Source organism: Bombina bombina, chromosome 4 (assembly GCF_027579735.1).
Source record: "Bombina bombina isolate aBomBom1 chromosome 4, aBomBom1.pri, whole genome shotgun sequence".
NCBI lineage: Eukaryota > Metazoa > Chordata > Amphibia > Anura > Bombinatoridae > Bombina > Bombina bombina.
Window position 1 is genome coordinate 858,240,231 of NC_069502.1, and position 27,109 is coordinate 858,267,339.

The window sequence follows — 27,109 nt, forward strand, 5'->3', positions numbered from 1 at the left end:
ATGCTTATGATATGAAGTTACATAGCAGGCAAACTCTCACTTATAAACATAAGGCTGTTTGTCATTAAGCATGTAAACTCACTTATAAACATAAGGCTGTTTGTCATTAAGCATGTAAACTCACTTATAAACATAAGGCTGTTTGTCATTAAGCATGTAAACTCACTTATAAACATAAGGCTGTTTGTCATTAAGCATGTAAACTCACTTATAAACATAAGGCTGTTTGTCATTAAGCATGTAAACTCACTTATAAACATAAGGCTGTTTGTCATTAAGCATGTAAACTCACTTATAAACATAAGGCTGTTTGTCATTAAGCATGTAAACTCACTTATAAACATAAGACTGTTTGTCATTAAGCATGTAAACTCACTTATAAACATAAGGCTGTTTGCCATTAAGCATGTAAACTCACTTATAAACATAAGGCTGTTTGCCATTAAGCATGTAAACTCACTTATAAACATAAGGCTGTTTGCCATTAAGCATGTAAACTCACTTATAAACATAAGGCTGTTTGCCATTAAGCATGTAAACTCACTTATAAACATAAGGCTGTTTGCCATTAAGCATGTAAACTCACTTATAAACATAAGGCTGTTTGCAATTAATCATGTAAACTCACTTATAAACATAAGGCTGTTTGTCATTAAACATGTAAACATAAAACAGTGCAAGTGGATTAAACTTTTAGGAGGAAGATAATAAACAATAGAGAAAGAGCAAGTGCCGGGCAAGTCGCCCATCATACCGTAACTTCAAGCTATTTTTACCGGTTTTGCTGGCATTTCAGTTTCCCTTTAAAAGCCTTCAAAATCCTCCTGATCGTCATCTGATATCATAAATAAATCAATGATATCTTGTGATACATTTGTAAGGCAGTCATCAAATGGATCTAATTCCGTATCAGATGGTGTGGTCTCAGCTTCGGCTTCCTCTTCATCTTTCCACAAGTAGTCATCTTCCATACCATCTAATGAATTTGATATGTCAGACTTCTTGAAAGACCTGATTACTGTTTCTGCATTAATATCATTCCAGGCTTTTAGGACAAACTTGCATAAAACATCCAACTGTGGAGCACGCATGTTTCCTCCCTTTGTGAATGACTTTTCGCCGCTAACCATCCACTCATTCCACTGTTCTCGAATGCGATCTTTAAATGGCTTGTTTAGGCACACATCCAGTGGCTGTACCAACGATGTCAATCCTGCAGGAATAATTGCTGCATCTGTGTTTATTCTTGCCAGCCTTTGCTTGGTGCTGGGAGTTAAATGAGCCCTGAACATATCCCACACCAGTAGACTACGTTTTTGAATAAGTCCACCTGGTCGTCTGCTCCATACATTATCAAGCCATAGCTTTACCCCTTCTTCATCCATCCAGCCTTTTTCATTCACATGTACAAAACAACCAACAGGGAACTTGAGTTTCGGCATTGTTTTCCTTTTAAAAATAATCATTGGTCTCAATTTGATGCCATCAGCTGTGCATGCCAGTACTACTGTAAAACTGGACTTTTCATGTCCTCTTGTTTTAATTAAAATTGTTTTTTCACCTTTTTGATGGACAGTTTTATTTCCAACCATATCAAAATTCATGGGAGTTTCATCCATATTTCCGGTACTACTTAACATATAGCCATATTTATTGCGCTGTTGTATTACGTATCAATGGAAACTATTTACTTTGGCATCAAGATCTGCAGGTAATTTTTGTGCAATTTTCGTCTTTTGCCTCAGTACCAGATTATGCCTTTCCAAGAATCTACTACACCAGGATACAGTGGCCTTAAATCCGTTGCTGTGATCTGGGTTAGATTTGGCCCACTGAAGTGCAAACAAACGTATTTTATTTCGTGTCACCACATAACCGTTTTGGCAATGCTCATTCACCATGTCTGCAACATGTTTTTCGACTTCTGGCCAATATGGGATACCTCTTCTTAATGCACACTTACCCCTTGGCATACTCTTTAATGCTTTTTCATTTGCTTTCCAGTTCCGAACCATCTTTTCTGTTATTCCATATTGTCTTGCAGCAGCACAATTATTATGTTCCATGGCAAAGTTTATAACTAAGTTTGAAACTGACTTCATATTTCTTTCATCTTGCTTGTAGAGCCATGACTGCTAGCTACTATATTTGTATACTGTACTGTATGTACTGGTGTTGTACTGTAAAAAAGTTAAAATGAAGTATAACAACTTTTAAGCGCACACACACACACACATATACGGTACATACATACACATATACCGGTACATACCTTATATACCGGTGTGTGTATATATACGGTATATATAAGCTAGGACTGAGGGACACATTAGCCCAGTGTACAGCGGAACCTGGGTATAGCTGGCACACAGATCTTGTAGTAGTATTACCGTAAATTAAAATACAATATTATTGGTAGAGGAAGGAGAGAGGGAGGGAGGGAGAGAGAGAGGGAGGGAGAGGAAGGAGAGAGGGATGGAGAGGAAGGAGAGAGGGATGGAGAGGGATGGAGAGGAAGGAGGGAGGGGGAGAGGGAGGGAGAGAGAGGGAGGGAAGGGGGAGAGGGAGGGAGAGAGGGAGGGGGAGAGGGAAAGGCAGGGGGGGGGAGAGAGAGGGAGAGAGAGAGGGAGGGATAGGGAGAAGGGGGGCGAGAGAGAAAAAAAGGGAAAGTGAAGAGGGATGGGGGAGAGGGATGGAGAAAGAGGGGGGAGGGAGAAAGAGAGGGAGAGTGAGCAAAGTTAGCAAAGAAATTCCTTAACCACTGAGGAGTCGCATAATCCATATTACTCAGATGGGCAAGGGTTATCAGAGCAGAGGAGACATTAAGGCATAGTATATAGCAGCATGAAACAGTTCCCTTCGATTTCTAACACACAGACTAACTACTAGCACAGTGTCTGTAAAACTTTCAGCAGTACTGACCTTCTGATACTTTCACTGGAAGACCTCTAGATCACTGGCAATGCAGGGCTGAGAAAAAAAACACTCTAGTGGAAGGCTGTCCCTTTAATCACCCTTCTTTCCTGCACAATTTGCTCCGTAGCAGATGTCACATGACCGCACTGGAATTTGGATGTCTGGCTGTAGTGTAGCAGCTACGGAGCAAATTGTGCAGGAAAGAAAGGTGATTAGCAGAGAAAGATACCGGGTATTTAAAGTGAAGCCTTCCTAGTGTTTTGTTTTAAACATATGCTTGTCTTCAGCCCTTAGCCTTGTAGGGAGTGGGACCCCTCATCAGGACTGGACTCCTGACGGTGGGCTGACTGACTGTCTGACTGAGACTGCACATTGCAAAGCTTCAGCTACTAATATGATATACCGGTATATGATTGATTATATCATATTAGTAGCTGGAGCTTTGCGATGTGCTGCGTCAAAATTTCTACTCCCCATATAACCCGGCCTGCTGTCACCGTGACCAACCTCGCTCACTCAGTCGGAACCAGTGACCCGCAGTCGCACAGACTACTTCTACCTGAATCTGGATTCACTGTCGTCTTCGGCAGGGCAGCACGCCACAAACAAGTTACTCTCAGCAGCTCCCTCCTGCTCACTCTTCTTCCCGCCTGAAGTCTGTGTCGGCGCGACTGCTACGTCATGCTGCTCTGTACAATCAAGGCGCATCATTGGCCAGCACAGCCGGGGGCCTATCTACGGGGGTGTGGGCCTGGAGCTGCAACTCAGTCCATTCACAGTGTGACTAGCGTGTCCGACTCCTCCCCACCGCCTCACCCAGACGTCACACAGCTCACTGGTGCTTCTTACTCTGTGCCTCTCTGTACACAGTCACTAAATAACTCAGTAATAATAAGGCTTATAAAATGACACCCAGCGTGTAAGACGACCCTCGACTTTTGAGAAGATTTTCAAGAGTTAAAAAGTCGTCTTATACGCCGGAAAATACGGAGTGTGTGTGTATGTGTGTGTGTATGCAAATAAAAAGCATTTGATAAGAGGCTGTGTGTAGTGGCTTAGAAACAGGCAGAAATTAAGAGGCTTAAATGTTATTAAGTATATTAATATAACAATGTTGGTTGTGCAAAGCTGGGGAATGAGTAGAAAAGGTATTATATATCTTTTTAAACAATAACAATTTTGCGGTTGACTGTCCCTTTAAAGGGTCATTACTTTTCTGACACAACTACAACAGACCAGTCACTCTTTTGCCCTCCTGGACCTGCTGCTCTCTTCAGAGTTGTTCTATTATTTTAGCCCTTTGCAGGTGCTGTTTGGTAAAGCTCTGCATCTTCATACTGGGCACTGCCATCCTGTAGCTCATTTATTGTCAGATCAGTGATGTTGGTAGCTTTTTTACCGCTGTATTGTGCGCTTTACAATACAGATTAGGAGGTTTATATTTGTGCAGTTTTTATACACAGGTGAAAAGTTAAATAACATATTAAATGGACACATATATATAATACAGAGAAATGCAGCCACTGCAAAATGTAGATCTCCTGCTCTGTATTGTGTACATTGACAGCGGTATTGTGCACTTCTGGTTAAACAGCGTAAAACGTGAATGCATTCTGTGCATGCACACTGCTTCTGTCACAGAGTGTAAGAATACGTCAGATCCAAGATGGCAGCGCCCAATGTATAGATGCATTGATTTACCAGCCAGCACCTGCAAAGGGTTAAAATAAGAGAACAGCTCTGAAGTGCTCGCTCTATATACGGTAGCAGTGCTTATCATGAGCGCATACTGAGGTAGTCTCAGTATTGCACTCTATATATGACTGCAGTGCTTGTAATAACATGCATATTGTGCTCCAAATATGTAAATGCTCCTGAGCAGATCTAGGTATTCTATTATGTAAAGCAGTTCAATTTGGAGAAATTATATTTAGAGAAAAAGGTAAATGTAATAACATAAGAAGCATTGTTTGTTTGTACCCTAGCTGTGTGCGTCTGCAGACAACGTCACTGTGTGCAGCACCAAGGCATCTAATATTCTGTTACCGCTGGTTACATAAACGTATTATATACAATGTGGTGCAGCTCTTCAGTGCGTAGCTGGGGGCAGAAGTATGTGCGGCGCTGGGGGTGTTCTGCACTATCCCTCTGTTTCCTGTCATATTATGATGGAATCCAGCCAGTACTTCCTCTCACTTATATACTGCTTACTCCTTTCTAGTGAGCACAGCACTACACTTCCTCCAGTTCCCTGTAGGTCTGGGCCTGTCTTGCCTACTCCTTCACTGTCACTTGACTTTACCAATATTCCAATAGCGTTATCAACTTTTCAGCCTCCTGGGATTACTGCACACGGACATCTCTGTTAGGATCTCCTGCTTAGCCCTGTATTGTGTATATCCCAAACCACAACAGGTGTACAGAGATACAAAAGGAAAACAGGCGTAATGCTTTTCCTTTTTGGTTTGCTCTATAACCTTTGTTATATCAGTTATGTAAAACCTCACAGCACACTGGTACAGACTGCTACATGCAGGGAGCTTCATTAGAGAGCGCTATTAGCCTAAGGCACACAGTTTAATAACACACAAGAGGGGCCTCTTCTTAGTTAAAGGGACAGTAAACACATTGTAATTACAAGACATTTCTGTTGTGTTGCTTAATGTTTTTAAAACAAATTAACATCCTTTTTACTGCAATTAGTTTTCAATAGCCAAACTCCACCCACTATTGTGTCTTATTTGGAGGAGCCTTAGTCAGCAGACAATAAGGCTGTTCCTGTCATAATGTTGGTATAATTGTTTTGTAGTTGTTATCTGATAAAGCCATTTATGGACAGATATGGAGCAGAGTAGACCTTGAGAAGTGATAAAGGTGCATTTTCAGAGCTAAATTACATGAAATGGGGACAAAATAAATAATAAAATGTATTGGGAAGATGTTTCATTACAGATAGTTAACAATTTATGTAAAAGTCTCATGGCTTTTACTCACCCTTTAAGGTGGATTACATGCATAGAAGATTACTACAATATTCAAGATGCTAGTTTATTTGGACCCATACCTGGTCTCTATTAACCCTTAAGATGGAACACAATTTTTTTTTAGTTGTGCTACTATTCTTAATTCTTGGTTACATTTTTTTTAATTATTATTATTAAAATTAATGTTTGTCAGTTTCTTTCTAAAATGCAATCTAAATAAATATCATAAAAAGGGGGCGTAAGAGAGAGTGGTAAATATTGCTGATATTTTAGATTCTGGTGCCACCCTTACTTTTACACAGGGAGATACGGTATCAGACCATATATTACTGATCTGATAAAGTAAGGGAAATAAAGGCACACAAGAATAAATTTCAAAGCATAAATTAGTTTATTATGATCCCTTATCACATTCCGTGATTCTCTGTATTGGCCTTAACCAACAAAATAACGTGAACACCATATAAACAACACCTAAAGTCTAAGGTGTTACTACCTGCAAAATACCTATTAAAGCATACGTATGCTACTAAATCTAGAGGTATCTAAAACTTACATTCATCAAAAGACCAGATTATATAAAAAATAACATATAAGCACATATCACAGGAATATAGTCATAATAATTACATGTCAAAGCAGCGTGTGAAAGTAAAAGAACAGCTGAAAAAAATCCCTCAAAAACTGTAATGGAGGGAAACAAAATTATGCTGCACTTTATCCAGTAGAATACGAATGAAAAAAAACGTCTTTCATACAAAGGATAGTGCAAGCGTAGTAGTTCTTACTGTAACTTGTTCCAAAGTGTGAGGTATGTATTACTTGCCAGGATACAGCACTGAGCAGTGAAACATACAGGTTCTGTGTCCCTGGTTGATTTCCAAAGAGCAAGCCGCTCTCTCTGTGGCGTCTGATGTCACTGAGAAGGGGAGTGGTGTGGCCTGTAAAATCCTCCAATCGGACTTGTAGATAGAGTGCGCTTCCCGTGTATGATAGAAAGTAATCAGCTGTACCGGCATCCGCAGCACCGAGAAAGAACCAGGCTTTCCCTAGGCTGACTGATCGAAAACACCGGGACTCCAGGATATGCACAGACTTGCCCACACAAATGCGGTGTGCAGATATCACTCGCTCATAGCTTCATTTGCACCTGCATAGACTCCACAGGTGCCTGTTCTCCCAATCCTGTATCATCTTGACATGACGACAAGTTTAAACACCAAACAGTCCTTGAATTAGCACAGATCATATGTTGCTTTTATCAGCATGTTTTTCCTCTTTTAGCCAGCACTTTAACAGGTATGCAGATAGAATGCAGGCAGTAGAAAAGGTATTAAAAGGCTACACATGCACCATAGACCTTAAAACCTTAGACAGTTCTTGTAAACAGGAGTTAGTCGACCTGCTCCTGATTAAACACATCAGTGTTACAAACACAAACCAACAACCGTTTCACCCCCACATCAATTGTGCTTCACAGGGGTTCATCAGGGCTTAATTGAGTCCTTACCGGACTTCCTCTTAAAGAAGGCTCACCTGACATTCCTCAGGTGTGCTTACCTCATCTAGGATAATTATTTATTTAAAGGTGTATTCACATAAGTAAACATGTCACTGTTTGAAAACACAGAAAATCAAAATTTACTGTTCTTATGTGTCAGATTGTGAAGATTACAGTTTGCACACTATAATCTTAGGAGAGAACAGCCTAATTCCTAAGCTTTCTAACACTTTTTCCACAAACAAAATTGATGACACCTTATAAGCATAGCATATGTTCTGCCTGAGAGTGGGAGAGTCAACTCACTATAGAAAACTAGCATACTCCAATTTGTCATTAAGACCTACCGGTGGTACCTAGTATTCAGTATATTAAATCCCATTTTGTTTCTTTCTGCAATAGAACTTTTTCATTATTACCACCTCTACCAGTCGTTATCCCTTTGTCTATTACAGTGAATTTTAGAGATTCTACACTTCCATTAAGGAACGTGCAAAAATGTCTTGCCACATTTGTGTCATTTTCATGAAGGATATCATCCCGATGTTCCTGTACCCGGTCCTTTATTACCCTTTTGGTTTTACCAACGTAAAAGGCCGGGTACGAACAGTGAAGAAGATAAATCACTCCTTCAGATTTACAGTTGAAGAAGAATTTAATGTCAAAAACTTTGTCACTTGAAGTGAAGAATTGTTTGGTGCTATCCATGTGGGCACAGTACACACAGTGCCCACAAGGGTAGCTACCTTTGATTCCCTTATCCCTTCTTAACCAATCAGCATTAGAGGGCTCCCTCACAAATTGACTCTTAACTAAATGATCTCTTAAACTTAAAGCTTTCCTAGCAGTTAGTAAAGGTTTTTCACCAATAGCATCTCTAACTTTATCGTCCAAAGTAAGTACATGCCAATTATTAACTAATGCTGATCTAATATTGGACCATTGATTATTAAACTTAGTAATCTAATTTGCGCCTCTTTTGGCTTTGATTTTTTATTATACAAAATATCGCCTCTAGGGGTCCTACGTGCCTTCCACAATGCTTTTTTAAGGCATTTATTGGAGTAACCTCGTTTAAGAAACCTTTTTTTCATTAAGTCAGCATGCATATCAAATTAGTTAAGGATGAAACAGTTTCTCCTAAGTCGGAGAAACTGTCCATATGGAATACCCCTTAATCAGATGAACAGGATGACCACTATCAGCATGTAAAATGCTGTTAGTGGCATTCTTTTTCCTGAAGTTTTCTGTCACAATCTTCAAACCTTCTTTCTTGATAGTGATATCAAGAAAATTTAGTTCAGTCTTATTGGTTTCTGATGTGAGGATGATGTTCCTGTCATTACGGTTAAGCTCATGAACAAAGTAATGGAATTCTTCTATATTCCCATCCCATAAGACAAGAACATCATCCACATATCTTACCCACATTAACACCTTTTCATTAAAGGTGTAACTGTATCGTTCAAAAATGTCTGACTCCCAAGCCCCCAAATGGAGGCAGGCATAAGTGGGGGCACACACTGCCCCCATTGCGGTTCCCCGTATCTGTTTATAGAGCTGTCCATCAAATGTAAATACATTGTTCTGGAGGACAAATCTAAATAAAGAGATAATAAATTCAGAATGTTCTGAATGAAGGGGACCTTTTGTTTCCAAAAATTTCCTTATTGCCTGGAGTCCAATTTCGTAAGGGATGGAGGAGTATAACCCCTCCACATCTAGAGAGGCCAACAATGTATTCTCATTTACTACCACTCCATCTAGTTTCCTCAAAAGATCCGCTGTATCTTTAACATATGATGTAAGAGATAGAAGAAAAGGACGTAAATATTTATCTACATATTCCCCAACTTTCTCAGTGACACTGCCAATCCCTGAGACGATCGGCCTTCCTGGTGGGCACTTTATAGAAAACACCGGGAAATCAGGGACCAGAAACTTAAACTCTTTCTGATCTATGATTCCCCTAGACCTTGCTTCATTTAGAAGTTTGAAGAGAGAATTTTGTATCTGTGCCAGGGGGTTTGCGATCCAACCTTACATATTGGTTCTTATCATTCAATTGGCGTTTTGCTTCATTCACATAAAGCTGTTCATCCAACAGGACTAAATTCCCGCCCTTGTCGGCCGGTTTGATCACCAACCCCCTGGCCATAGATAATTCCTTCAGAGCTTTTCTCTCTCTAGATTTCAAATTATCATTTGTCAGTTTAGCAGCTTTCCTTTTCCATTTTCTTCACAAAGAGATTGACAGATGGCACTAGAGAAAGAGAAGGCATATATGAGGATTTGGACTTGAAAATAGGTTTTAGATAATTAGCAGGATTATCTTGGGATTCATCAATAAATCCCTCCTGATCATTATCATTTAGTAGGGATTCCAAGTCTTTTAAAGCTAGTTGATCATTGGCATCTAGACTGTCAGAATTTTTATTTTTCATCACTACAGAAAAAACAATTTTCCTAGCAAATAAATGTAAATCTTTCAATACCTCAAACTTATCAATATTAGCTGTAGGGCAGAAAGATAGACCTTTTTTGAGGAGTTCAATGTGGGCAAGATTAAGAGGGAAAGATGAGAGATTAACAATTTGTAATTCATCCTCAAATGGGGTCTCTAGTATCCCCTGCGTGCTCCCCTCCCTCTGAATCTCCCTCTGTTCTGAGCATATTGATCCCCTCTCCCCCTGGTCTGTCTGTGTTATAACTTTGTTTGATTCCCTCTGATGAGGGTTTCTATATTGTGTTAATGTTAGGAATTGTAGCTCTTTAAATGTCACAGACAGGAAATCAATGTCTATAATGACCTGTCCAGACCGTAATGAGACATTTACTAAAAGTAGGTATTTACACTTTTCCAGATCTAATTAGGATAACTAACAGATCAATAAGTGACTTATACCAGTAACTGAAAGATTGTCCCTTAATACTGCAGAGATAATTATAATGGTTTGGTCTCTGGGAGGTAGTAATCTTCAAGCGTTTGCCTTCAGCCGTCTTCACGCACTCACACTTTCAACATAAAATATATACAGTTTCAAACAAGCAATTCCGGATTCATACAGTTATTCCCCTTTGCAGGATGTTTAACATATTTTGCAATAAAGAGGCACTTCAGGTAATAATACAATGTTAAGGTTGATTACCTTGTCCAAGTTTGGCTCCAAGAGGTTGCGGGGGAAGTAGGGGAAAATGCTCCTCTCCGGTCCGTAGATGCGGCGTGAGTGCGACTTCCGGTAACGAGTTTAGTAGTTCCGGCGGCTCTTTGATACCCGGCAATACCTAGGCAGACCAGGCTTCCGAACAGGGATTGCGGGCACAGTAATTAGTGAGAGGTAAGCGCTGCTGACTTTAAAGTTGGATGATAAATAAGGTGATATCCAGCTTGAATAAGCGGAGTAGATTCCAATAGTACAATATTTCCCTTGACCAGGATTAGAAGTAACGTCAGTGTAGAACACATTGACTGCTTCAATTTTCAGGCAAGGTATGGAATGTACCACACCCCATATTTATAGGGAGGTTCAAGTACCTTAGAGGGATATACCTTAAAGGTATATCACAGTCTGGTCTGATATCTTTTCTCCTTTAGGGGGTTCCCAAATGGGTCTTTTCCTTTTGCCTCTTCTAGTCCTTCTCTTCCTTCTCTTGATGTTATTCCAGAGGAGTTTTTTGAGGGCCCTGTCTCAGAGTCAGATATGTCTGTCCCTGAGTCATAAGTCCCCTTTTGGGACTTATATACATAAACCCTTCCATTTTTATAATCCTCCTGATCCCTTCTAAATTTTCTACACTTCCTCATTTTAATATCTGATTTCAATTTAGTAACGTTGGTACTTGTTTCACCATTAAGTTTCTCAAAATTTGGATCACTTTCAAAAGTGTTAACTTTCAAAAGTGCTTTTTCAGCCTCACTTTTGACTTTTTCAAGTCGTCTAATATTTCTTTGTATCATCATTTCCATCAAATCCAAGGAGGTTGAGGATAATTTATCGTTAAATAAATAAATATCAATTGTTGCTATAACTGGCTGTAATTAATAAAAATAAAAAAAATGTGCAATTAACACAAAACATGATACTATTATCTAGATTATTAGGTTTAATGATAATATTGTTGTTTGTACTGGTAGAAAACCCTCTATCTGCTTGGGACCAGATAAGGTTTGGAATTCAGTCTGGATTTTGGACAATTTGCATCTGTAAAATGGGACAGTTTGGAGAGAGGATATAAGAATATCTTATGTTATTTATTTACGTTATTTACATGTCATAAGGCAGCTTTTATATGAAACATAAGCGTAACTTTATATAATTTTAATACTTTTGTATATAGTTACATAGTACCATTTATAAAGATAGTACAGTACTGTAAGCAGAAAGGTAATATAAGTTTATGTTATATCCTGTGCCGTGTACTATCTGGTAACATCCTGCTGTAATTACAGGGCGTCTAGAGGAAAATCCGGGCACTGGGCTATTAAATGTGAAGGAAGAGGATGAGACAGATGACATGAATAGTCATCAGACTGAAATACATTGGTCCCTCCCTGCCGGTGAGTAGTAATACGTGAGAGTCTGCCGGGGCTGTGCACACAGTTACTTACTGCTCTCCCTCCCTGCCGGTGAGTAGTAATACGTGAGAGTCTGCTGGGGCTGTGCACACAGTTACTTACTGCTCTCCCTCCCTGCCGGTGAGTAGTAATACGTGAGAGTCTGCCGGGGCTGTGCATCACAGTTACTTACTGCTCTCCCTCCCTGCCGGTGAGTAGTAATACGTGAGAGTCTGCCGGGGCTGTGCACACAGTTACTTACTGCTCTCCCCTCCCTGCCGGTGAGTAGTAATACGTGAGAGTCTGCCGGGCATGTGCACACAGTTACTTACTGCTCTCCCTTGTAGTTTACTGAAAAAGGTAACAAACAGAGGCGCCACCATGGCCTTATATCGCTGGCACAGGTCAAGACAACAACACAGGAGAATGTGAATACTCACAAACATGAAGCACCCAGCTGGTGCTAGTGGAGCGGGCTGAAACTTCACAGTAGTCCAGCACACTGTTATCCTTATCGCAGGGACAATCATAAATCTTCTGGAATACCAATATTCATGTGCCTATAGGGGCAAAAAAGGCAAACCAGCATGGCCCAATATCGTCTGGACAAGAATAGAATATAACCAAATGATTGTACTTACAAGATGGCAAGTACCTGTAGGTGCAATATCAGCAAACTGGAACCAATACGTCGCCCAGTAGACTAATGCCAAAGACAGTCCTCAGCAAGAACCAGGAACCAAAATGTAGTTTAGCAGAAGGTGATGAACCACACAATAGCAAGTGTATAATTAAAAAGTCTTTAATAACACAGCGATGCGTTTCTCAGCCTACTCAGGGCTGTTTCATCAGGCTATAACAAACGTTGTGATACACTTGCTATTTATCAAAAATCTAACAACCAAGAAACCTTTCTTCTGATTGGGGTGAATTTATTCTTGTCTATCCCATATACACCTCTATTATTCATAACCCCTCAATAGGAATTTCAACAATACGATTTACTTACTTAAAATACAATTAGATATATGATTTATCACTATCACACATATCTCTTGTTTCTAATAACTCCTTGTTACTGAAGCATAGGGACTTAGTTAAAGGAGCCTCTGTACCATAATATATTGCACTCACCACTATTAGTTTATCACATTATTTCACCACATGATGGTTTAACACCCCACGACTTATTTCACTATCCCACCACAGTTTATCCATTTATATACAGATCCCGTAGCACACTAATTCTAGTATGATCTAGAGAATCTAGGCCTCACTAATTATTATCACTTGGCCAGTAGCTGAATTTCTGTTTGGATAATGTAGCATGTATTATCCTACCCTACTATTTCACTTATTTAGTAACCAGCAGCACACTAACGTCTTTAATAATGTGTATGGACATAATCAATCAAAAATGTATATATATATATATATATTCACTAATACTAATTCACAGAGAGTAATCTCTTACATCACATCTCATAATCTTTCCACTTCTGATTTAAGATCATATGCACCATAGCTTTAGTATATATCTTTATGTAACTTATTGATCAGTAATTTGTCCAGTTCTAGTTCTAGCTGATCATCTCTTATGATAATACATCTAAATATATCATAGATATATTTATCCAAAATACGCACATTGCGATGTTCATAAACTGTATCACAAAACCTGTATTATTGATGCTGGATTTTAGGTATCCTAATAGGGTCCGGTTATATCACTTATTTATATGTTTCATAACTGACACACACCTTACTGCATATTTACACATTTGACAATATTTATATATTTTTATTTTAAAATTTTGGCATATGTCTTACTATATGCCCAATCCTTTAACATCTGTAGCTGACAGTATACAACCGACGCAATGATCACGGACGAAACCATTTTCCAATAGATACTTAGCAAATCCTCATACCTTATCCCCTCTATCGGCACTTAGGCACATTCACATAATGCAACAATGCGCCATAGGGACATTACGATAGGTCTTGGTGCATGCTTCTACAAGCTCTCTTATTGGCCCCTATCCAGACTCCTATTCTCACACGATGTTGGATAGGCACACTGTAACCCCCTCACGGATAGGAGGTCCGCTCACACTCCCCTTTACAATGCACGTATCAGCAATGTTCAAATTACTCAGTATAAGGTTCATGACGTATACAAACACAGCTGATTCAGCTACACGCTATACCAACACATAATAGAATATAGCCTTTTTTTCCCAAAGTTTATCAACACGGTCCCTTCACTACATTCCGGTAAGAAAACCAGTATTAATCCTTAACAAATTCTAACAAACGAACAATGTTTTTTCAAAGATCCATAAAACGATTTCTCCAACAAACTATTAGTTAGCTCTGACGGCTAGTCCAAATATAACGACATTAAATGGCAGCCACAGAAGCTGTTCACACTAATGAAATCAAATCAAACTTGTAACTGATTAAGTTGAGCAGAGTGTTTTAACACAATAGTAAGTTAATAAATGTGTTTTTGTTTAGAAGGATTTATGGTTGCTATATTTTATATACATTTTCCTTAGATATAAATACATGTTTTAAGAATCGTTTTTTTTTAACAATTTGCTTCAATTGTGATGGGAAACATTGCAAGAGGGCAATTTTAATGAAAAAAAAAAAAATCTTTTATGTACTTTTAAATTTATTGTATGTTTTTTATATGTTTTACTTATTTGGTTGATCACCTGCTTGTCTAAAGATCACCTGACCTATATGTGTTTACAACTGTTACCATACCAACCTCATCAATGTGATCACAGACAGGTGTTGCATGCTAATTGATCATCCAATTACAAAGGTTTCTTGGTTGTTAGATTTTTGATAAATAGCAAGTGTATCACAATGTTTGTTATAGCCTGATGAAACAGCCCTGAGTAGGCTGAGAAACGCGTCGCTGTGTTATTAAAGACTTTTTAATTATACACTTGCTATTGTGTGGTTCATCACCTTCTACTAAACTACATTTTGATTCCTGGTTCTTGCTGAGGACTGTCTTTGGCATTAGTCTACTGGGCGACGTATTGGTTCCAGTTTGCTGATATTGCACCTACAGGTGCTTGCCATCTTGTAAGTACAACCATTTGGTTATATTCTATTCTTGTCCAGACGATATTGGGCCATGCTGGTTTGGCTTTTTTGCCCCAATAGGCACATGAATATTGGTATTCCAGAAGATTTATGATTGTCCCTGCATTAAGGATAACAGTGTGCTGGACTACTGTGAAGTTTCAGCCCGCTCCACTAGCACCAGCTGGGTGCTTCATGTTTGTGAGTATTCACATTCACCTGTGTTGTTGTCTTGACCTGTGCCAGCGATATTAGGCCATGGTGGCGCCTCTGTTTGTTACCTTTTTCAGATTTTGAACATCAGGATAGCCATCCTTTGACAGAGTGCTGCCTCAACGTCCGGATTTTCTTGTCATCTTTGTTTCTTGGACTTTTTATATTGTTTTATTACTTTATTATTATATTATTTCATTGTTCTTTATTATATTATATTCATCTTCATTGTTATTATTATTCAGTAAGGTGCCTAGCATTCAACACTGTGTGGTCACTCACTATTTAGATCTCACTAAGCCCCCACATAGATTTTATATTGTATTTACTATTGAGGAAGCGCCCCCTAAGGGTGTGTTGTGTTCCTAGTACACATCACTCTCTATATACTTTTTCTACCCTTGTAGTTTACTGTCTGGTTTAAAAACTGGAATGTAACAGATCTCAGCTAAAAAAAAAAAAAAAAAAGAAGAGAGGGAAAAGGTGCAGAATGTGTGTATTTAGTGCTGTTGTCTGTCTAGGAAATAAACTGCTTTAGGGTAAAGTTATAAAAACGAAATCATGTGATATAAAAAACAAATCTTCTTTATTTGTACAGACGCAGATAACACTGATATAGTGAAAGTTGAGATAACAGAAGATCTGTGTTTGAAGCATGAGCTGGAAGCATCAGATGAGGAAACCAGTGACGGCATCAGCTCAGGTGAGGGTGCACGTGTGTTGTGTGTGAGGTACGTGGGTTACAGGTGAGTGTGCACATATATTGTGTGTGAGGTACGTGGGTTACAGGTGAGTGTGCACATATATTGTGTGTGAGGTACGTCGGTTACAGGTGAGTGTACATTTATGTTGTGTCTGAGGAATATGAGTTACATATGAGGAAACCATTGACAGTGTAAGCCCATGTGAGCGTGCACTTGTGTTGTGTCTGAATGATGTGGGTTACAAGTGAGTCTGAGGGATGCAAGTTACAGTTGTATGCATGTATGTTGTGTCTGAGGTACGACGGTTATAGGTGAGTGTGCTCTTATATTGTGGGTGAAGTACGTGGGTTACACATTTACTTTCAACTTGCAATATGAGCACTCTTTAACTTGCACGCAAAAACCCGATATCGCTTGCGCGCAAACATTGGGGCACCACTTCTAATCTAGCCCATTGTGTGTGAGGTACGCGGGTAACAGGCAAGTGTCCACATATACTGTGTGTGAGGTACGTGGGTTACGGTTGTGTGTGCACTTTTCTTTCCAATGGCATGAAGAGTTCACAAATCCATTCTAATTACTAGTGGGAATTCAACTCCTGGCCACCAGGAGGAGGCAAAGAACACACAAGCAAAAGCTTTATGTATCCTCCCACTTCCCATAATCCCCAGTCATTCTTTGCCTGCGTACATTTTAGGAGGTGTGCGAGGATGATGTCTAAAGATTATCAAGTTTTAATCCTTTAATGGGTATTTTCCCTGCAAGCAAGGATTGGGGCAATGCTGCGTCCATGTAATCCTCTTTAGTAAGAGTAATGGTGGCTATTAGCTGTTCGATGTCGGTGAGGTAGTCCTTACTTTAACTCCATAAAAATTATGCTAACCCCTATATGGAAAACCAGGGTTGATTACTCTGCTTTTCCTTTCTCTCCAGGTCCCTGTCAGAGGTCATCTGAGTCTGTCAAACTGGAGATGCGGGGTACCTGCCTGCAGTTAAAGTTCTAGAGTCACTGTCAGGATGAAGATTTACTGGCTGGCCTGGAGCTACTGAGAAAGCTGCAAGATTGGTAAATCCCTGGATCCCTTATCCCTCGATGGCTTGTGGTTTAAGTGAGGGGGGATTAAAGGCTAAAGGTGGGAGTTTTGCCACTTTGCTATTTGCACCTCAGTGGGAGGCATAATGGTGAACTTATTAGAGAAATTTGGCTGTTATAAAGCTTTTAGGTTATAGCTTCTTCATGCCAGTAAGTTTATTTTTGCAGCAGCGGCGCCTATGTTTAATGGATGCACCGTTTCTATGGGTGTAGGCACCACACGCTGTGTCTGTGAGGTCTGATATGGAGCATTTGGACCCTCTGAGTACCCATCGTATGTGCCCTGGGAACAGAGGTATTTGGCCACAACTCTTTCTCGGGTTATTATGGGGCTTCGGTTTCTATAGTCCTGACACAACCTTAGAGCTTTCCTATACTGTGGCGATTACCGCTTTTATTGTATGCGCTGTTTCTATGGAAGATCACTATGCGTCTCTGTTTATACCTCTGCACAGTATAGATGGCGCCATTTTAAGTATATGGCTCGTTGCGCTGCGTTCTTTTTCCGCCATTGACTGGGTTTTTGGCGCACTTTCCCCTTTTACCGTTGCGAGACTCCTCTCAACATACCTAGCTGTATGCTTGTCTCTTGTGTTATCGGTAGGCTTTATTTTCAGAGGGCAAGTGTAACTGAGTTATAAAGCAATCCTTTCACTTGAGCAATCCTTTCACTTTGAGGTGATTTTGTAGCGATATGATTAAGATACAGGCATTTATGAGGATATATGCAAAAGTGTATGCTTTTTATTCAACGTATGGTGTTCTGAGTTTTACATGATTTGTTGGGTGATACTGAATTTTTAATTGGGAGACTGACGTTTTTTTATTTTAGTTTAAAGACTGGTCTCTCCGTTTTCTCTGCATTTCCTTAATGTCTGCTGCCATCTAGTGACTGTTTTTTTGGTACTGCACCTGGTAAATATTCAGCTTTTCATCATAATGCTGATATTTCAGAGATGCTGACATATATCTATCTATATGTCTCTAGCTGACTGTTATAGACAAAGGGATAATGTTCATGTCTGTGCCTGGTGTAGGTAACATTGAAATGTTTAATCTAGATGGTGATTTTTTGCGTATATGTAGTAATATACTCTAAGCCTGTTGTTCATATTTTTCCCTTATTTTTGTTCTGCAGATATTTACTGGAATTGAATACATGCTTTCTTGTTGTAACATGAAATATCCTGAGGGCAGATGATTTTGTCCTCTTTATAGTCTAGGTAAGAGATATTTTTTCTCTACAGAGACTCTTCATATCAGTTGTAACAGGTATAATTCATGAATTTGTGAATTGATCTATTCTGCATGTATTGTCATATTCCATATCTACAATAGGGCTCTAATGTATAGGGGCTCTTTATATTTAATTCTCTCATGTTGAGATGAATGTTCCAAATATCTGTGACATGAATTTCCTATGTTAGCTGAAAGGGAAATACTGTATTTATTGATCTCTCTCAGATTGAGGTGATTTTAAATTATGTATGTGACATGTCTTTCCTATGTTATCCATAGGTGTTTTATACATTGTTCTCTCATTTTGAGGTGATATTTCTTATGTCTGTGACATGTATTTCCTATATTATCTATAGGAGCTCTATATCTTTTTTTTTTTTTTCTTTTTTTTTCTTTTTTTTCCTTTTATTATTGAGAAAAGTAAAATTCATATTACAGACACCACTACAGGATTAAAACCGCATTGATGAAATTTTCAGTTACCTTTTGAGAGCGATAAACCAATGGTCTTGGTACAACAATTACAATCTTTTGTCGGTGTAAAGTAAACATATTACAAAAGGACCATATCAAGAATAATCTGAGAGAAGTTATATTATTGTGGGTTATCTGTAAAGGCTCTCAATTTTTAACTTTTGTAAACAAAAATAAACACAATAAACAAAATATACAAATCAACAACAGTATAGATATTCGTAAAAACATAATTTATGTAAGAACTTGCCTGATAAATTCATTTCTTTCATGTTAGCAAGAGTCCATGAGCTAGTGACGTATGGGATATACATTCCTACCAGGAGGGGCAAAGTTTCCCAAACCTCAAAATGCCTATAAATACACCCCTCACCACACCCACAATTCAGTTTAACGAATAGCCAAGAAGTGGGGTGATAAGAAAGGAGCGAAAGCATAAAAAATAAGGAATTGGAATAATTGTGCTTTATACAAAAAAATCATAACCACCACAAAAAAGGGTGGGTCTCATGGACTCTTGCTAATATGAAAGAAATGAATTTATCAGGTAAGTTCTTACATAAATTATGTTTTCTTTCATGTAATTAGCAAGAGTCCATGAGCTAGTGACGTATGGGATAGCAGATACCCAAGATGTGGAACTTCCACGCAAGAGTCACTAGAGAGGGAGGGATAAAATAAAGACAGCCAATTCCGCTGAAAAAATAATCCACAACCCAAATCAAAAGTTTTAATCTAAATAACGAAAAAAACTGAAATCATAAGCAGAAGAATCAAACTGAAACAGCTGCCTGAAGTATTTTTCTACCAAAAACTGCTTCAGAAGAAGAGAAAACATCAAAATGGTAGAATTTAGTAAAAGTATGCAAAGAAGACCAAGTTGCTGCTTTGCAAATCTGATCAACAGAAGCTTCATTCCTAAAAGCCCAGGAAGTAGAAACTGACCTAGTAGAATGACCCATAATCCTTTGAGGCGGGGATTTCCCCGACTCCACATAAGCATGATGAATCAAAGACTTTAACCAAGACGCCAAAGAAATGGCAGAAGCTTTCTGACCTTTCCTGGAACCAGAAAAGATAACAAATAGACTAGAAGTTTTTCTAAAATCTTTAGTAGCTTCAACATAATATTTCAAAGCTCTTACTACATCCAAAGAATGTAAAGACCTCTCCTTTGAATTCTTAGGATTAGAGCATAATGAAGGGACAAGAATTTCTCTACTAATGTTGTTAGAATTCACAACCTTAGGTAAAAATTGAAATGAAGTCTGCAACACCGCCTTATCCTGATGAAAAATCAGAAAAGGAGATTCACCAAGAAAGAGCAGTATAACTCAGAAACTCTTCTAGCAGAAGAGATGGCCAAAAGGAACAAAACTTTCCAAGAAAATAATTTAATATCCAGAGAATGCATAGGTTCAAACGGAGGAACCTGTAAAGCCCTCAGAACCAAATTAAGACTCCAAGGAGGAGAGATTGACTTAATGACAGGCTTGATACGAACTAAAGCCTGCACAAAACAATGAATATCAGGAAGATTAGCAATCTTTCTGTGAAAAAGAACAGAAAGAGCAGAGATTTGTCCTTTCAAAGAACTTGCAGATAAACCTTTATCCCAAACCATCCTGAAGAAAACTGTAAAATTCTAGGAATTCTAAAAGAATGCCAGGAGAACTTATGAGAAGAACACCAAGAAATGTAAGTCTTCCAGACTCTATAATAAATCTTCCTAGACACAGATTTACGAGCCTGTAACATAGTATTAATTACTGAGTCAGAGAAACCTCTATGACTAAGAATCAAGCGTTCAATTTCCATACCTTCAAATCCTGATGGAAAAATGGGCCTTGAGATAGAAGGTCTGGTCTTAACGGAAGTGTCCAAGGTTGGCAACTGGCCATCCGAATGAGATCCGCCATTACCAAAACCTGTGAGGCCATGCTGGAGCTACCAGCAGTATAAACGAACGTTCCATTAGAATTTTGGAAATCACTCTTGGAAGAAGAACTAGAGGCGGAAAGATATAGGCAGGATGATAATTCCAAGGAAGCGACAACGCGTCCACTGCTTCCGCCTGAGGATCCCTGGATCTGGACAGATACCTGGGAAGTTTCTTGTTTAGATGAGAGGCCATCAAATCTATTTCTGGAAGTCCCCAGATTTGAACAATCTGAAGAAATACCTCTGGGTGAAGAGACCATTCGCCCGGATGTAGCGACTGGCGACTGAGATAATCCGCTTCCCAATTGTCTACACCTGGGATGTGAACCGCAGAAATTAGACAGGAGCTGGATTCCGCCCATACAAGTATCCGAGATACTTCTTTCATAGCTTGAGGACTGTGAGTCCCACCTTGATAATTGACATACGAAAGATATAGGCAGGATGATACTTCCAAGGAAGTGACAATGCATCCACTGCTTCCGCTTGAGGATCCCTGGATCTGGACAGATACCTGGGAAGTTTCTTGTTTAGATGAGAGGCCATCAGATCTATTTCTGGAAGTCCCCACCTTTGAACAATCTGAAGAAATACCTCTGGGTGAAGAGACGATTCGCCCGGATGTAACGTTTGGCGACTGAGATAATCCGCTTCCCAATTGTCTATACCTGGGATATGAACCGCAGAAACTAGACAGGAGCTGGATTCCGCCCATACCAGAATTTGAGATACTTCTTTCATAGCGAGAGGACTGTGAGTCCCTCCCTGATGATTGATGTATGCCACAGTTGTGACATTGTCCATCTGAAAACAAATAAACGACTCTCTCTTCAGAAGAGGCCAGAACTGAAGAGCTCTGAAAATCGCACGGAGTTCCAAAATATTGATTGGTAATCTCGCCTCCTGAGATTCCCAAACCCCCTGCGCTGTCAGAGATCCCCATACAGCTCCCCAACCTGAAAGACTCGCATCTGTTGAGATCACAGTCCAGGTTGGGCGAACAAAAGAGGCCCCTTGAATTAAACAATGGTGGTCCAACCACCAAGTCAGAGAAGACCTAATATTCGGATTTAAGGATATTATTTGTGATATCCTTGTATAATCCCTGCACCACTGGTTCAGCATACAAAGCTGAAGAGGTCTCATGTGAAAACGAGCAAAGGGGATCGCGTCCGATGCAGCAGTCATGAGACCTAGAATTTCCATGCAAAAAGCTACCGAAGGGAATGATTGAGACTGAAGGGTTTGACAAGCTGAAACCAACTTCAGACGTCTCTTTTCTGTTAGAGACAAAGTCATGGACACTGAATCTATTTGAAAGCCCAAAAAGGTTACCTTTGTCTGAGGAATCAAAGAACTCTTTGGTAAATTGATCCTCCAACCATGTTTTTGAAGAAACAACACGAGTTGATTCGTATGAGATTCTGCAGAATGTAAAGACTGAGCAAGTACCAAGATATCGTCCAAATAAGGAAATACTGCAATACCCTGTCCTCTGATTACAGAGAGAAGGGCACCGAGAACCTTTGAAAAGATCCTCGGAGCTGTTGCTAGGCCAAACGGAAGGGCAACAAACTGGTAATGCTTGTCTAGAAAAGAGAATCTCAGAAACTGATAGTGATCTGGATGAATCGGAATATGAAGATATGCATGCTGTAAATCTATTGTGGACATATAATGCCCTTGCTGAACAAAAGGCAGAATAGTCCTTATAGTCACCATTTTGAATGTTGGTATTCTTACATAACGATTCAATATTTTTAGATCCAGAACTGGTCTGAAGGAATTCTCCTTCTTTGGTACAATGAATAGATTTGAATAAAACCCCAGCCCCTGTTCCAGAACTGGAACTGGTACAATTACCCCAGCCAACTCTAGATCTGAAACACATTTCAGAAATGCCTGAGCCTTCACTGGGTTTACTGGAATGCGAGAGAGAAAAAAATCTTCTCACAGGAGGTCTTATCTTGAAACCTATTCTGTATCCTTGAGAAACAATGTTCTGAATCCAAAGACTGTGAATCGAATTGATCCAAATATCTTTGAAAAATCGTAACCTGCCCCCTACCAGCTGTGCTGGAATGAGGGCCGCACCTTCATGCGGATTTAGGAGCTGGTTTTTGACTTTCTGAAAGGCTTGGATTTATTCCAGACTGGAGAAGGTTTCCAAACGGAAACCGTTCCTTTAGGGGAAGGGTCAGGCTTCTGTTCTTTATTCTGACGAAAGGAACGAAAACGATTAGTAGCCCTGTATTTACCTTTAGATTTTTTGTCCTGAGGCAAAAAGCTTCCTTTCCCCCCAGTAACAGTTGAAATAATAGAATCCAACTGTGAACCAAATAATTTATTACCTTGGAAAGAAAGAGAAAGCAAAGTTGACTTAGAGGACATATCTGCATTCCAAGATTTAAGCCATAAAGCTCTTCTAGCTAAGATAGCTAAAGACATATACCTGACATCAACTCTAATGATATCAAAAATGGCATCACAAATAAAGTTATGAGCATGTTGAAGAAGTTTAACAATGCTATAAGCATTATGGTCTGACACTTGTTGCGCTAAAGCCTCCAACCAGAAAGTTGAAGCTGCAGCAACATCAGCCAAAGAAATAGCAGGTCTAAGAAGATTACCTGAACATAAATAAGCTCTCCTTAGAAAGGATTCAATCTTCCTGTCTAAAGGATCCTTAAAGGAAGTACTATCCGCCGTAGGAATAGTAGTACGCTTAGCAAGAGTAGAAATAGCCCCATCAACTTTAGGGATTTTATCCCAAAACTCTAATCTATCAGATGGCACAGGGTACAATTTCTTAAACCTTTGAGAAGGAGTAAATGAAGTACCCAGACTATTCCATTCCCTAGAAATTACTTCTGAAATAGCGTCAGGAACTGGAAAAACTTCAGGAATAACTACATGAGGTTTGAAAAACGAATTTAAACGCTTAGTAGATTTAGTATCAAGAGGACTAGACTCCTCCATATCTAATGCAATTAACACTTCTTAAAGTAAAGAACGAATAAACTCCATCTTAAATAAATATGAAGATGTATTAGTGTCAATATCTGAGGCAGAATCTTCTGAGCCAGATAGATCCTCATCAGAAACAGATAAGTCAGAATGATGACGGTCACCTAAAAAGTTTTAAAAGACCTTTTACGTTTACTGGAAGGAGGAATAACAGACAGAGCCTTCCTAATAGATTTAGAAACAAATTCTTTAACATTAACAGGGACATCCTGAACATTAGATGTTGAAGGAACAACAACAGGTAATGGATTATTACTAATGGATATACAATCTGCATTAGAAAGTTTATCATGACAATTATCACAAACAACAGCTGGAGGAACAGTTACCAAAAGTTTACAACAGATACACTTAACTTTGGTAGAACCTGCATCAGGCAGTGTCTTTCCAGAAGTAGATTCTGATCCAGGGTCATGTTGAGACATCTTGCAATATGTAATAGAAAAAACAACATATAAAGCAAAATTATCAAATTCCTTAAATGACAGTTTCAGGAATGGGAAAAAATGCCAAATGAACAAGCCTCTAGCAACCAGAAGCAATGAAAAATGAGACTGAAATAATGTGAAAAAAAGGTGGAGACAAGAATGACGCCCACAGTTTTTGGCGCCAAAAATGAAGCCCACATTATTGGCGCCAAGTACAACGCCTATATTTTTTGGCGCCAAGTATGACGCCACATCCTGTGACGGCGAAAACGACGCCCACAATTTTGGCGCAAAAAACGTCTGAACGTCAAAAATGACGCCACCATACGCAAACTTCCGGCATCAATTAGGGCGCCGGAAATGACAAAATATTTGCGCCAAAAAAGTCTGCGCCAAAAATGACGCAATAAATTGAAGCATTTTCTGCCCCCGCGAGCCTAACAGCCCGCAGGGAAAAAAGTCAATTGAAAAATTTTTAAGGTAAGAAAAAATTTATTTATTCATATGCATTATCCCAAATAATGAAACTGACTGTCTGAAATAAGGAATACTGATTATCCTGAATCAAGGCAAATATAAGTTTAAACACATATATTTAGAACTTTACATATAAAGTGTCCAACCATAGCTTTGAGTGTCATAAATAGAAATAAGATTTACTTACCCCAAGACACTCATCTACATATAGTAGATAGCCAAACCAGTACTGAAACGAGAATCAGTAGAGGTAATGGTATATAAGAGTATATCGTCGATCTGAAAAAGGGAGGTAAGAGATGAATCTCTACGACCGATAACAGAGAACCTATGAAATATATCCCGTAGAAGGAGACCATTGAATTCAAATAGGCAATACTCTTCTTCACATCCCTCTGACATTCACTGCACTCTGAGAGGAAAACCGGGCTCCAGCCTGCTGCGAAGCGCATATCATCGTAGAATCTAGCACAAACTTACTTCACCACCTCCATGGGAGGCAAAGTTTGTAAAACTGAATTGTGGGTGTGGTGAGGGGTGTATTTATAGGCATTTTGAGGTTTGGGAAACTTTGCCCCTCCTGGTAGGAATGTATATCCCATACGTCACTAGCTCATGGACTCTTGCTAATTACATGAAAGAAATAATAATTATGTATCATAGGTGAGCAAGGCACCGCAGATATGGCCTACAAAAGGGATTCAATAAGTATTTATTCTGGGTCGTGATGCATGTTAAGTAAATCAGAATCAGAGTACAGCACCGACCACTCTCCTCTAAGAGCAGCTGTTAGCATTACTTCATGCTGTGTGAAGGGTATCTGTCGCTGTTTTACAGGGGGGGTCTCTAAAAAGGGTTTCCATTTTTTAAGGAGTGTGTAGTCTGTGCTTTGTGTCAAGCATGACGTCATGTTGTTCGACAAACAGATGTCTATAAATTAAATGCTTAAACTGTGTCAAAGTTGGAGGCGCTTTGGAGCACCATAAAGTTAGCATACATTGTCTAGCAATTAGGGTAAAGAGAGTTAGTAAGGGTTGGAGCTTGCTTCTGATATTGGTCCAATTAAAAAAATAGATGTTGGGGGCGTGTCTAGGCAGTGGCTGAAATAACAGCAAAAAAAGAGGCTCTGTATGGAAGAATGAGAAAACTGCAGTCTATCTCATGATATTGGCAAAATCCACAACAGAGCTATTTAGATTTGGAATCACTGACTTCCATAGTGTCAGATCCACTAATATTTGTTATTTGAATGATTTACAAGACTTGTTCTGGCCTGCTGTGAACTCTGATGGCGGCCTCAGTACCCCCCCACTAACTGCTATAATGCACCACAGGCTAGTCCATCTATGGCATCTAACTATCACATCATCATGGAGTTAGCTATTTCTCTCTTACAAGAGCCGAGTATCTGCCTAGACCAGCACCACGCAGCCTGCATGGACATACTGAAATTTACAGTCAGCTCACCCACTGCTACAGCTATTACCAACATCTTTAATACTAACAGCACGGATGTCCTGTTTACCTGGTGCGACGCTGCTGGGCCCCAGCGTCTGTCTCATGCAGCGGAATGTGGGGAGAGAATAAGAAATGAGTTACAGGCGCAGAGAGGGGTGACAGTAACAGAAGTTACTGAACCTGAACATTTCACAGATACTCTAGCAGACCTTGAGACACAGTCACAGGAAGATGGAGGAACACAATTAACCAGGAACCTATCCTGCGCACACCAACAGTCACTGCAGAGCTATTGCCGACAAGATCTCAGCGTGAAGCTACATGGAGGTGTTGGCTCTCGATGGTCAGGGACTTATGAAGATTTTCCTCGATAATCACGGAACTCCCAGGATATTATGCTAAGCATGGCGCCCCTTTCGAGAACTGGAGTGGGGTAATTGGTTAATGTAGATGGAGCAGTAGTCTTATAAATTCAGGCTACACTGACTTTGGTGGCATACTATTTTACCTCCACCTTTGAGACTAGCACTCATAACCTTATTGTATAATACATTTCCTGGATCGTGGCTCATAGACAAACGATATCCTTTTTGACTACCTGATAATCAGAGTGTGGAGTCATACTGCCCTAGGCATTGCAAGCCTAATCTGAAACTTTAAACATTTAAAAATTAAATTCAGCTTTAGTTAAATATTGGTAGTTATTAGAGCTCATTTAGGCATTGGACCTGTTGTTATTATTAATCATCAAGACAGATAGTTGTGTATGCCTCATATTTCTCTAATCACTATAAAAGGGCTTACAATAACTAGAAGGGGTCCATTTTCTTTCCAATATATATGAAGTTCCAATATTTACTAAGTATCACCCCTTATAGCTATGTTATTTCATATCAGATGTCAGATTGCTGCTTAGATGTTTACGTTGAATGTACAATTTATAACCATGATGAAAGGACTTATAGGTTATCACTTATGGCTCACAATAGAAGGC

At 39.4% G+C, this 27,109-nt stretch overlaps 1 protein-coding gene across 1 annotated transcript in view; it reads left to right on the plus strand.

Annotated features, from left to right (window-relative positions):
* The window catches only part of LOC128655659 (gastrula zinc finger protein XlCGF17.1-like), a 94,830-nt gene that overhangs the window by 12,567 nt on the left and 55,154 nt on the right, over positions 1-27,109 (plus strand). The window contains exons 2-3 of the mRNA XM_053709244.1: positions 11,852-11,959; positions 15,873-15,977. Of these exons, the coding sequence (XP_053565219.1) occupies positions 11,852-11,959; positions 15,873-15,977 (213 nt within the window). The remainder of the gene's footprint in view (positions 1-11,851; positions 11,960-15,872; positions 15,978-27,109) is intronic.